This window comes from Crocodylus siamensis, chromosome 3 (genome assembly GCF_052110815.1).
Source record: "Crocodylus siamensis isolate JL-2025a chromosome 3, ASM5211081v1, whole genome shotgun sequence".
In the NCBI taxonomy this organism is placed as follows: Eukaryota; Metazoa; Chordata; order Crocodylia; family Crocodylidae; genus Crocodylus; species Crocodylus siamensis.
The window spans coordinates 48906628-48918778 of record NC_143397.1 but is presented as its reverse complement, the minus strand read 5'-3'; the positions used below and the strand labels follow the sequence as shown (position 1 = coordinate 48918778).

The 12151-nt window shown below is 43.1% G+C and overlaps 2 protein-coding genes across 3 annotated transcripts in view; one reads left to right on the top strand and one right to left on the bottom strand.

The window, feature by feature from the left end:
- The window catches only part of SKIC3 (SKI3 subunit of superkiller complex), a 76247-nt gene extending 74727 nt beyond the window's left edge, over positions 1–1520 (top strand). For both annotated transcript variants that reach the window (XM_090038281.1, XM_090038283.1), the window contains exon 42: positions 757–1520. In XM_090038281.1, the coding sequence (XP_089894407.1) occupies positions 757–834 (78 nt within the window). In that variant the 3' untranslated portion in view covers positions 835–1520. The remainder of the gene's footprint in view (positions 1–756) is intronic.
- Positions 1521–6709: 5189 nt separating this feature from the next.
- The window catches only part of FAM81B (family with sequence similarity 81 member B), a 60175-nt gene continuing 54733 nt past the window's right edge, over positions 6710–12151 (bottom strand). The window contains exons 8-9 of the mRNA XM_090038278.1: positions 11090–11282; positions 6710–7160 (exon numbers count right to left, since the gene is read on the bottom strand). Of these exons, the coding sequence (XP_089894404.1) occupies positions 7027–7160; positions 11090–11282 (327 nt within the window). The 3' untranslated portion in view covers positions 6710–7026. The remainder of the gene's footprint in view (positions 7161–11089; positions 11283–12151) is intronic.

The window sequence follows — 12151 nt, the reverse complement described above, 5'->3', positions numbered from 1 at the left end:
TGGAGAAAAAGTAGTCTCAATATAGAAAGCAACATTTGTACTGAGATGTCAGTACTTCCCATGTTAGACTTGCATTTTGAAGCTTGTGACAAAAGAGTTGGCAATACTAGTAGTTTTGTTGTACTTTCTTCTGGGTAGTAGACCGCAACTAAGATTGCTGAGAAAAGCAATAAAAATAGCTAGGAGTTGGAGGGATTTCCTTAAAAGGGAAAATTTAAGTCATACACATAGCTTGACTAAGTGATTACAGGAAGCCTAGAAGTGCCAGACAAACCTATGAATAGCTGAACACCAAGCTGATAGAACTATTTGAATAGAAGAAAGGCTTCTAGTGGGAGTTGGTCTTAAAATTAAATCAAGAAAGGGTAAATCCTAAATGAAAAGTCAGAGAACTTTTGACAGTGCTGTATAAGAACAGCTCCATCATGGCATATAAAGTGTAGGCCTGCCAAATACCAGTAAACTGGACTGCAGGGAACAGTCTTGCATTGACAGAGAGAAGGATCTCTTCAACTGAATGCTTGGTTCATTGCTAGTATGGAACTTAATTCTCTTCTCCTGGTGACAAATGGTGATGTCTTGTATTGCAAAGGTCTGCAGTGTTGAGCTGTATGCTGTAAGCAAGCTGATGCATAATCCTGAAGCATTTCATTTGAACTCTGGCCATTTGGCTGTTTAGGATAGCTGGGTAGAAGAGATTAAAATATATTACCACAGTAGCTTGCTAATGCTGATGCTTCTCTTTTATTCCCTCAGGTGCTTATAGCAAATGCCAAAGCTAATGGAGATACTAGAGCTCTGGAACTAGATAAGAAGTTGTCGGCACATTCCTAGCCTGGACTTCCTTTAAGTGGGACAGCTGCCTTTTTTATTTGAGGGAAATGAAAGAATTTTGAGATGGGCCTTTCTATCAGTCTGTCTTTGATTTTAAATGAACATGACTCGTCCATTCTTCCCTGTCCCTCTACCCACTTAAATTTATTTAGTGATGCTGTAATGAAGAGTGTATTTATCCCTGTTCTTCATGTATAACTGCCAACAGAAGTGATTTTTATTTTGCATCTGCTGCAGTGGTGCAAAATAATAAGGTACCTTTTTTTAAAAAGAAAAAAACAGAAACAAGGCCTTAATAGTTGTCTAGGTAGTATGCAAATGAACTGTTTCTGCTTTTCCTAACTGTTGTAACATGCAGGAATCTAGCAATATGCTTTTCACTACAGTTTTGAGCCCTAAATGTATCTGCTGATTTACTGATAGCCCAAAAATAGTTATCATTACAACTGACTCCATTCAACCTTCTTGTCTGCAGTCTTCTACAATAAATAGTTCAGGCAAAGAAAAATTTGTGCAATCATCAGGTTTGTAGTCACAAATGAGTCTGACTTGTTTTTTGTATTTATCTTTTTGGTAACCCGGCTGTTGACCATTTACTTGAATTAATCATGACAGTGGTTCTTGATACATGATTTTACTTTGCCCATTACTTGCATGTGATTAAAAAAAATGCAGTTATTCTAGAATGTCCTTTTCATTTCTTTCCAAAATAAACAGGTAACTTAATGTGCAATATGTACACTTCAAATGTTCTCAACTTTTGTGTCTGAAAAGGTTACCCAACCTGTTTCCCTTATGGGAAGGAAGGGCTCTTCTGACCAGCAGGATTTCCTTCCTTGCTTATCTTCTGCTCTTACAGTCTTCTACCAATTGTCATGTAAGATGTTCTTTTTCTTAGTGGTTCATAATGTAGACTGAACATGTAATGTTGCACTACCACTATCCAAAACTCTTTCATGCTGTCTAGTCACCTAACATATAAAAACAATTGCTGGATATTTTATGATCTATTTACAAGTCCAGATTCACATGTGTGCCAGCAGTAAAGCAACAATCACTTAAGGATTCTCCTGCTTTGTGCCATTAACTCTAGGATTTTAATAATTATTATTATGATCTTTCTACTTTCCAATTGTGGTATAGTAAGCCAAGCTTCCTCCACATAGCTCTTTTTGTTGTTTCTCTCCCCTTAACAGTCTTCCTGAATGCCATCTTACAATTCTTCATTATTGCAGAGACTCCTGAAACTCCCAGTTGGATCTGTGGCACATCTGAGGTGGGCTCAGGAGCCTGCCTAGGGGGCAGGGAAGGGGAGGTAAATGCTCAGCAGCCCCAGTGGCAAGGATGCCAAAGACCAGAACAAGCGCCTCTACCTAACAAGATGACACAGACAGTCCTGAATTTGGGCTGGGAAGGGACATAGCACAAAAACCCAACCTACAAGCTAGCTACTGAGCACCAAGACTCCTCCTCAGACTCTTTATGGGGTATGATCCAAAGGGTCATGGCCACCCCAGAAATCTTAATAAATAAACAAAGGCATGAAGCTGAGGACATTCTACCGAGCCAGGAGTTGATGCAGGCAGTCTTGAACTCTCATCTCTTCACCTCTGAGTCACAAAGCCCAGCTCAATGTCCGAGACCTTTTAAAAAGAGGCCATGCACCTGGGAGCCTCAGCTCAATGGCTGCCCACTTTTTAAAAGTTCCATGGGCAGACACTGGGGCAAAGACATCCAGTATTGGGGTCATGATGGTTCCCATACAAGAGCTTTCCCCATCTATACCATACCCTGCTGCATGTCCTGGATTAAAGAGGTGTCTGGTGTGAGCAGAAGGAATGGAGGAGCTCCATCATCCCCAGCTGTTCATGCTGGGTGCCTCTTTTAAATGGACCTTTGTAAAGAGGTGCCTATGTCCTGGACCCAAGAACAGGTAGTGCTTCTGGGGATAGAGTGGAGGGTAGCCATGTTCAGGAGTTGGCAGTGCCCCCAGCCCAGTTCCATTGATTGAGGAGGGAGTTGCTTTTTTCCAAACCTTGGGGGTTGCCCGGGGCCTGATTCAGACCCAAGGCTATCCTCAGTCTGATCCTAAAGCTCAGGAAAAGAAAGGTTGTGTCCTGGATCCTGAAGCTACCCCAAGTTGAATCCTAGTGCTCAGCTGAGTGTTGGAACCAGACATGGGGAAGAAGGTTGTGCCATGTTCTATTTAAGGCACAATGCAAACCAGTCATAAAGATGTTCTGCATTATACATGGAATATCTTTGTGGCTTTGTTCTCATTTTATTGCAGCTTGGACTGGATGAGCATATGCATGTTATTTAAGACCTTAAAGCATTGATCACAGAGCCAGGGCCACATACAGCCTTGAGGACATACAAATGACTACCAACCACTAGGCTGCTGTAGGTCACTATAGTGATGGTTGGAGCTATCTGTCTGGATGCTAGCATGTTCTCCAGCTTGTCTTTCTTTTGTCTTGTATCGCAGACGGAAATGTCATACCACCAAGTGGTTTTAAACCTTGCTTTGCTCAGATATTAGATAACAGATCTGTAGGCTTGCTGCTAAAGTAAATGAGAAAGTGTACTAAGTTGGAGAGAGTAATTAGCGTTAGGTATCAACTGTTAATTTTAAATGTTCATGTATTAAAATGACAGCAATGTGGTATTTAGCACTCTTTCCATCAGACAAGTTACTTTAAAACCACCAATGGTAATTCCTTACAGTTGGAAACTAGTGACAGCTTTCTTTGAGATAACAAGTTATGAACTGTATAATTATATGCACCAAATAAATTGCTGTGTAATTGGTATGAATAGACAGTGTTCAGGGATCATAAAGACTTTAAGCTGTACTTCCTAAGATTCATTCCTGAAGGTGGACCCCTGTACTCCATGACAAGGGCAAGACCAAGCCAAGTGAGCATGCACAAAAGAGAAGCACAGGGCAAGTGTTGGTATACAAGATCCCAAGCTGCGCAAGTGCCAAAAACTGCAGTTAAGTGATCATATGAGTGTCACTTGGGTGTGTGAAGGTGAAATAGGATTTAGCCTCCAGCCTGACAGCTGGCTAATACAATTTGCCTCCTGCTGAGCCAACCAAACAGGAAGAGCTGTGCATAGTAAGGAAGCTTTAGCTAGCATTTAGTAGAGGCGATAGTGAGCTTAAATTTGAACACAAGAGGCACATCTACACATGCAATGAATGCTAATGAATAAACAGCACAGTTTGTGTCAGAGTTTATTGCTCCTGGGCGCCGTGTTTACGCATACACCCAGGACTGCCACACATTGAACTAGGTCAGAGCAGCCCTAACTGGCAGGAAGTCGGGGGGGGTGTCACCTTATCAGCCCAAGGATGCTCCAGCCCAGCTCAACGTGCTGCAGAGGGGCTGGCTGGGGCACAGGGGTGCTCCAGTGTGAAGCTAGCCAGCAGATGGGACCAGCTGGGGCACAAGGGTGCTTTAGTACGGGGCCTATCAGCATTTGCATGTGCATTGTGGTGTACTAAATAATGCTACTGCAGGAAAGTACTTATCAACACAAGTACTAACTGTCGCGGGGCGCAGAAGCAGCCGTGATCCCCCTGGCACCCCCTTACCATGTCAAACAGGCAATCCAGCACCCTCTTATCTCGCCCGCCACGTATTTGCTGTTATATGGTTCAATTAGGGAGGCTGCCCTTGATCCCCTCGTACACAGTGTTGCACTGGCACTATTTCTTGTTCCGTATGGGGTGACTCAGTGCACCCCAGCCTTAGGGGCCGCATGTGCCTCCAGCCTCCCCTTTAGCACGCCCCAAGCCTCGCAGCTGTACTGGATGTTATCTGGTCAGTTTCTTCTAGGTGCCCTTCCCTGGTGCCCCTGGGCTTGTCATGCCCCCAGCCCCTCTTTCTGGCTTCTAATTGCGCCTCGTCTCTGTCAGGCCCCTATCCGCATGTCCGCCCTTCTCTGGGCTTGTTCTCACACGCCTGCCCCTCTCTGGGACATTTGCCGCGCGCTCACCCTTCTCTAGGACTTTGTGCTAGTAGGGTGCCAATCACTCACCGTGGAGCCTTCTATTCTAATCTGCCCTCTCTGGGGCCTGTGCTGCGCTTCCCAAGTTTGGGGCTCAGGCGGCCTTAGCCCTGCCTGGCCACCAGACCCGCCTTCTCAGGCCTAGCTCGCGCGCCTCGCATGCTCGGGGCTCAGGTGGCCGATAGCCGTGCCTGGCCCCCTTACCCTTTTCTGAGTCATATGCCCTACTGGGCAAACACCGCCCTCACGGGCTGGGATCTCTACACCCCACACACTGTGCCTCTCCGGCGCTCACTCGCCGTGCCAACTATGGCAGCAATCTCTGTGTCGCCCTGGCACCGCTTGCTGTGCCCTTACTGGGCACCAGGAACCCCTGAGCTACTAGAGAGCCCCTGTGAGGCCTCCTTGCACCCCTACAGCCTCACCCGGTCCTCTGGTCGGGGTCCACACCCCCAATACGCGCCCCAGTGGTGCAAACAACGGTGCCCGCTCGGCACCACTCGCTGTGCCCTCTGGGCACCAGGAACCCCCAGATTATTGGGGAGCTCCTGTGAGGCCTCCTTGCACCCCTACAGCCTCACCCAGTCCTCCGGTGTTTACACAAGAAACTAAACCGAAACATAAGCCCACTGGCTGTAACCTAACAACGAGCTTCCTCGCTCGAACATAAAAGTTAAGCTTCCTTGGCTCTCTAGCGATAGCCTCCCAGTCAGGGTTCTTTCCACTCCTATCATACCATAGCCGCTGGGTGGTCAGGCTGCACCCTGTACTCTGTTAGCTCAGCTCAGCTCAGCTCTCCCACAGAGCTCCTGTGGCTGCCAGAAGGGAACTGCCACCAGGCTCTGGCCTGGGCTGTTTATAAAGGCCTAGCCCTGCCCCTTTCTGGTCATATGACCTGCCTGGTTGCTCTGGCAACCAACATCTGTGCTCTTAGGGAGCTTCAGCAGCGCTTATTCCTGATGCCAGTAGCAGGCACCCTAGTGCCCTGCTACAGTAACCTACAGTGGCATTTATTTGTTTACTGCAGCCTAGTAGGGCTATGCAGGTAGACACAGACAGTGTGGAGCTAAATAGTCTATCTACTCCGCAGTAAACATCTTGTGTAGATGCACCCAAGGAGTTGCAAACACCTTGATTATATCTACCCATGCAATAGCATTTCTTAATAATAATACCACAGCTCCCTGATCAGACTGATTTCACTTGAGACTTTAAATTCAAGATTGTTCCCTAGACTTTAATGCTTCAAATCAATCTGGGACAATATTTTGACAATGTATGAAAGATGAGGTTTGTTGTCTTTTTGATTGATGTTTTTTTTTGTTTTTTTGTTTTGTTTTTTGTGATATCTTTTATTGGACCATATAGTTAGGAAAGAAGTTTGACAAATTTTTAGGCACACACTGCTGAAGGGCAAGCTTTGGAAGGATCTATACAGGTGGTTCAATAAAAGCCATCACAAAAACCCCTAATCTCACAAACATTCACTGGACCATCACAGCTACAGCAACACTCTAGCATTACTTTTTGGTAATGTAAGCATTATCTTTTGTTTTGTCTACAATGTTCTCACTGCTTTTAGTAACTCCATTGTTTAACTGCGTTTAGTGACTCCGTGTCCTCTCTCCTCCAGCTCGGATAGCATAGGAGTACATTTCCTGCTACATTCTAGATACTGAGGGGAGGATTAGTATTTTTCTTTCCAATCAATCTCCATTTCTTAAGAATGGGATTAATGCATGAGCATAGGACAGAAACAGAAGAAGTTACAAGGTCCAATTTTGTTTGTAGTTGCACTGGTCTAAAAGCAGCTCATTTTTGTCTGGCATTAGGCTCATTTTACTTAAGAAACTCAGTGTTAAATGAGCAAATGGTTCCTAAGAATCCCCAAATAAAAGCCAGTAGTTTTTATAAAAATCTGTCACTCCTTAAATTTTATTTTCCCTTCACATCCAGCTACTTTCAATGCCTTAAAAGCAACGTGAAAATCACCAATTCTTAGTATTGCAATAGATTATGAAGATTTCAGCATACAACATGATGTAAACATAGAAAAAAATGTCCTAGGGACAACATGGAGAAACAATGGCAATTTTTTAAAGATAAAAGGCTGAAACAGAAAATCCCTAAGTTAATGCTGTGTCTAGGTGGAGAGAGATTAATCTTCACAAGGCTTCAGTCTTCGAGTTCAGTCATCATCTTTCGTCGGATCTTTTTAATATCTTTCTGGATTTTCTGTTTTTCCAGTTTCAGCTTTGTGGTCTGTATGTGTTGCAGTGAATCGAGAGATTCGTGAATAGATTGAAATCCTAGAGTGAGATAAAGTATATTTAGTTAAATAATGAACACAGAGTGCATCAAGAAACTACAATTTTCTTTAGAAAGATTTCTATGAAACTCTACCGTAATTGACTACCATTTCATTCAAAGCGCATTAAATTCCATTAAGGCCATTCTGACAATCTAATCATTTTTATTGCATGTCATAGGGATGCATTAGCAATTTAAATTGTTAGCTCCTTGGTATAGGCATTTTCTTTCTGTATAGTAAGCAGTGCCAAATGCAAAGAATAACACTGCAACCTCTATCAGATTTACTGGGTATGAAAATTTAATTTAGTATATCTTAAATGAAACACAAAAGGCATTACTGTATTGGAAAGTATGCTGAGGTTATTTTTCTCTAGTCATGAAAGTTCACTTTTAAAAGTTTAACTAACATAATTCTCCTTGCTGAGCAACTGCTTTTAAATCCAGGATCATTACTTTTAGACCCATTCCGTAATCATATTCTCGTACCCTGTAAGGTATTAGATGGTAATGATGACACCTGAGTGGATTACTCTATTTTCAAAGAGCCCCATTGAACTCAATGATGCTAAGCTGAGTTCTGGTAAAATATTCCTCCCATACTAATGATTGCAGGTTTGGAGCTAGTGGATGATGCATTTTTAGCCAGCTACATTATTGCTGTAGACCTGGTGTTCTATACAACGCACCTCTAAATAACCAACGGTCAAAGAAGAACCACAGTTTTATAAATCACGATTTGAATTACAAAACTATCCTGTCTATTTAAAAAAAAAAAAAAAAAGGATGTTAAATCTTTAGTCATGGAAGGTCTGTTACAGGCAGTGGAATTTATGCCAAGAAAATCCAACCATTAGAACTATTTTTACTCCAAGTAGACACGACTTTGTAGCATATCTTGGGTATCATGAGGGGGGAAAAAAGGCAGTTTTGGTTGAAATCACATATGCATTTATGCAAGTCAGATGTATGGAATTTTGAATACAGGGTTATTGTTGGGAATCGTATATCTACATTTATGAAGAAAGACACTGGAATTTACAAAGGTTCCCTTTCTTAAATAGAACTTCAAAGCATCCCAGCTTTGACAGCTACCAATAGTGCTTAATTATATTGTGTCTAAATCAGGGGTGGGCAGTTATTTTGGGCAGAGGGCCACTTCCTGAGTTTTGGCAAGCCATCAAGGGCCGCATGATAGGCAACTAGGGGCAGATAAATATTAATTTTCCAAGTTTTTTAGGGGCCCTGCGGGCCAGATGCAGGCCGCATCTGGCCCCCAGGCCGCATTTTGCCCATCCTGGTCAAAATAAAGACTCATAGGTTGAACCAGCTGGCAGATGTTGTCCAAATGTTTGCAAATTGCAGGAACTTTCAAATTATAAACCAGTCCTTTCTGATGTTTGCTCAGTTTGTCAGAGTAGATATTATATAGCAAATAAAATCAAATATCTGTGGATTCCAGCTAATCTTCCACTTGAAAATGGTGTCTACATGATGAAATGACACTGTCACTTGTTTTTGAAACAACTCTGTTGTTTATTTGATCTGTGCCATTCTTTAGATATTATTCAAGTGAATACTTGCTGGATCTTTAGAGGTATGGTAAAACCATACAGACCTCTCTTGTTTCCAAGATGCCTGACACAAGCTTAAGCAGCTTAAAATTTGCCAAGAAAGTGCTTTCTTCTCTCTGCCAATTATGAATTTTCACATTTTCCCTCTTGCACTTATTCCTGTCATCCCATCAGATAGTTGCCATGGGAAAGGAACTACTATTCCTCCAGTACCTGAATCTATTATTCTAGATTTTAACTGCATGAGCCTCCCAATGGTCCGTCTTCCTGGATTGTGGATGGTAAGGTGATCTTTGAGATGGTCAAAGCTGAATCTTGAGCAGTAGCATAATTGGGGGGGAAGGGGAGCAACTGGGGCAGCTGCCCCCAAGTATCCCCTTTTTGGGGAAGAAGGCACAAAAGTAGGCACCCCCACAGCTGCAGCTGATCACACCATAGCAATCAGCAGGGTGCTGCCGCCCTCCTGAACCTCTGATCACGAGGTTTCTGTAGAACACAACTCAGTTAGAATTTGATTTGTAAGTGTGCTAGTGGACAGCAGAGGTATAGTTTGTAGCGGTGTTGGTCTAAGGATGTAGGCAGACAAAGTTCTTTGGGTAAATCTGATATCTTTTATTAAACCGGCTCAAATAGTTGGAACAAAATTTCTTTGCAAACTTTTGGGTATAAATACCCTTTGTCAGACTGAAGCATCTGCAGTTGGTGTGAGCTCTTCCTGGAAGGAATAAATAGTAAAGAAGCCGGAGGCTGGTATGCATGCAAGGAAGGCAGTCAGGCAAGATGTAAATTGAAGAGTCAGTGGGTGAGAAACAGGCTTGCATAGAAGAATGTTTTCATCTATTTGAGTTGGTCTAATAAAAGATACCAGATCTATCCAAAGAACCTTGTCTGCCTAGTAGAAAGCAGTAGCACTTACAGAACAATAAACTATCTGCTTGGTGCAGAGATATCTATTGTGCCAAATGCTGTAATGTCTTAGCTGTTCAGGCTGTGTGAAGCTTCAGTGTCGTGCTTCTGGGACCATATTCTCTTGTAGAAGTATATAGTCAAAGGCTGTTGTCTTCTCTGGAGGAAATAATTAGTAGGAAAGAGGCAATGCTAGTTTTTTAGCGTTATGACCTTTAGGCAGGGGGCTGGACCAGATGATCTCACAAGGTCCCATCCAGCCCTAATACCTATGAAATCTATTAAATGAAATCTATGACAAGCTAGTACAAATATCCAAGTCCCATACCCTGCATAGATGAAGGAGACAGCAAGACATTGGTCCAACCTATTCTTCTGAAGCGAGTAAGAATTCTGCAAAAAGTTCAGCACTGTCCCTGTACCTCCTGAAGACCTTTTTCTGTGGGTGATGCTGGAAAAGAGGGAGGGAAGGGGTAATCTACTCCTTCAAGTATCAAGGTCCTAGACCAGTGATGGCTTTGAAGATGTGGAACTGAACCTTTATTTAAATATGATGCTGTACATGGACACTGGGTAGTGTAGGGAGCATCAGTGTGATCATCCTATTTAACCATCCTGTTTGGGACATGGGTCACTGTGCTCTTGGACCAGCTGATATGTCAACTGCTTCCATTGCAAGTAGAGGACATTATAGTAAACCAGCCTGTAACACAGGTGCAGCTCACTGTGCCAAATTGTTTATTTGAAGGAAAGAGGAAGAGCGGAAAAGGCTTTTCTAGCCATTGCTGAAGTGGAACATCCAGGCCCAGCCCAGAGTTGAATGTGGTTCAAAGACAAAACCTCCCTCTAAGATGATTGTCCTCAAGAGAAACAGTCCTATATACTCTTAATATCATTCCTTTTACCCACCATATCCTTTCCATATTCTAAGGGTGAATCCTGAGCTTGCTGTTATTCATACAGGTGATTGTTTTTGTTCCTCTGGCCCTGTCCTTTAACAGCTCATATTTTGAAAGCCTGAAGCTCCTTTCCAAACTCGCAGCTAAGGACTGCAAGCAGCAGTGAGAACACTATCTTCAATCTTTGCCTAAGCAGATGCTTGCAGCCTTCATTTTGATAAGAGCCTGTGGGAAAAATCCTGGCTACATATTTACCTGTACTCATTGTTATCTGAAGTAGAATATGTAACATCCTCCCCCTCCCCGCCACACACACCCAGCAACAAAAGTTTCCAGAGAAACAATCTGGAGTATGACATTGTGTGGGGATATTCTAATGCAAATGGCTGTTTGCAGTGACAGGCACAAGGAAGAGAAATACTTGACAAAAGGTAACTTTGATTGAGACTCGGAGATGGAAATGGACATTTTTGTACTGCCCTGTTTAACTGATAGACACTTTGAGGGAGCAAATTGCACTCCTGTACAAACTTACAGACTCCTCCTCACCTGATCTGTATTCATTCTGGATTTCCGCCAGCTCATTCCACATCCGTCTTTCAAATCTAGACATTCTTGCGTGCAGTTCATTTGCATAATTTTTCATCGGGCTCTGCTCCTTTTCATAGTGCTGCAGCTTATCTGTCCTTTCTAGCTTTGGAGAAAGATGAACATCTGCTTCCAGTTGCTCTTCTACTGCTTCCTTTTAAATATCAAGAGACCTTCATATAAACACGAGTTGTTAACAAGAGGGCCCGTATTGCTCACCCTTAAGCTGCCTCTTGGTTTGCAAGTATGAGTTAAGACAGTTTTTCTCTGAAAATCCTCACAGAAAATGGTACTGAATAAATGCTGCTAAGACTTGGTCCCCTGGGAAGGAGGCCCTGTAGTCCCTTCACCTTCAGGGGTTTCATCAGCGGGGTGGGGAGCTGATCCCAATTTTACCTTGGAATACATACAAACTGGACTCGTACTTGGGTACAGTGCAAGGGTAAGGGATTTACTGTGCTCCTCTCATACAAAGCTTTTGAACCAAAATTGTTAAATATTGAGCAAATTTGGAGCACAGTGCCCAGCATAAAAAGCTAGGCTGGGCTGATCTGCAAACTGCTCTGCCATTAAATGCGTGGAGAGGTTCTCTTCCTTTCCCCACTCCCAATATATGTGCCTTAAGTAGTCTCTGAAGGCCCTTATATAGTCATTAGCAGGGCATGCAAAAAGGATGAATGCAGTTGTCCGTCTCCACTTCGTCCTACACGTGGCAGGGACCAGCGAGAGCTCTGTCACAGTGGTCAGCACCCTCTGTTCTTACAGAAAACAGTTCTGCGGTCAGAAGAGCTCGTATCAGTATAGAGGCAATGGCAGGATTTGCCTCTAAATTAAACCATTTCTAAATGTTTAAATTGAGTTCGGTGTAGCAATGAAAACAAATGGTTTTGACTTTACAAATATTGAAATGCTGTACAGGTGGCTGATGAAGTGAGTCATCTGGCATAACCTGCTGCTGTTCTCACTCATGAAATCTTTCCATCCTGTAGCATATAAACTTCCAGACCAATCAGCATTCCCATT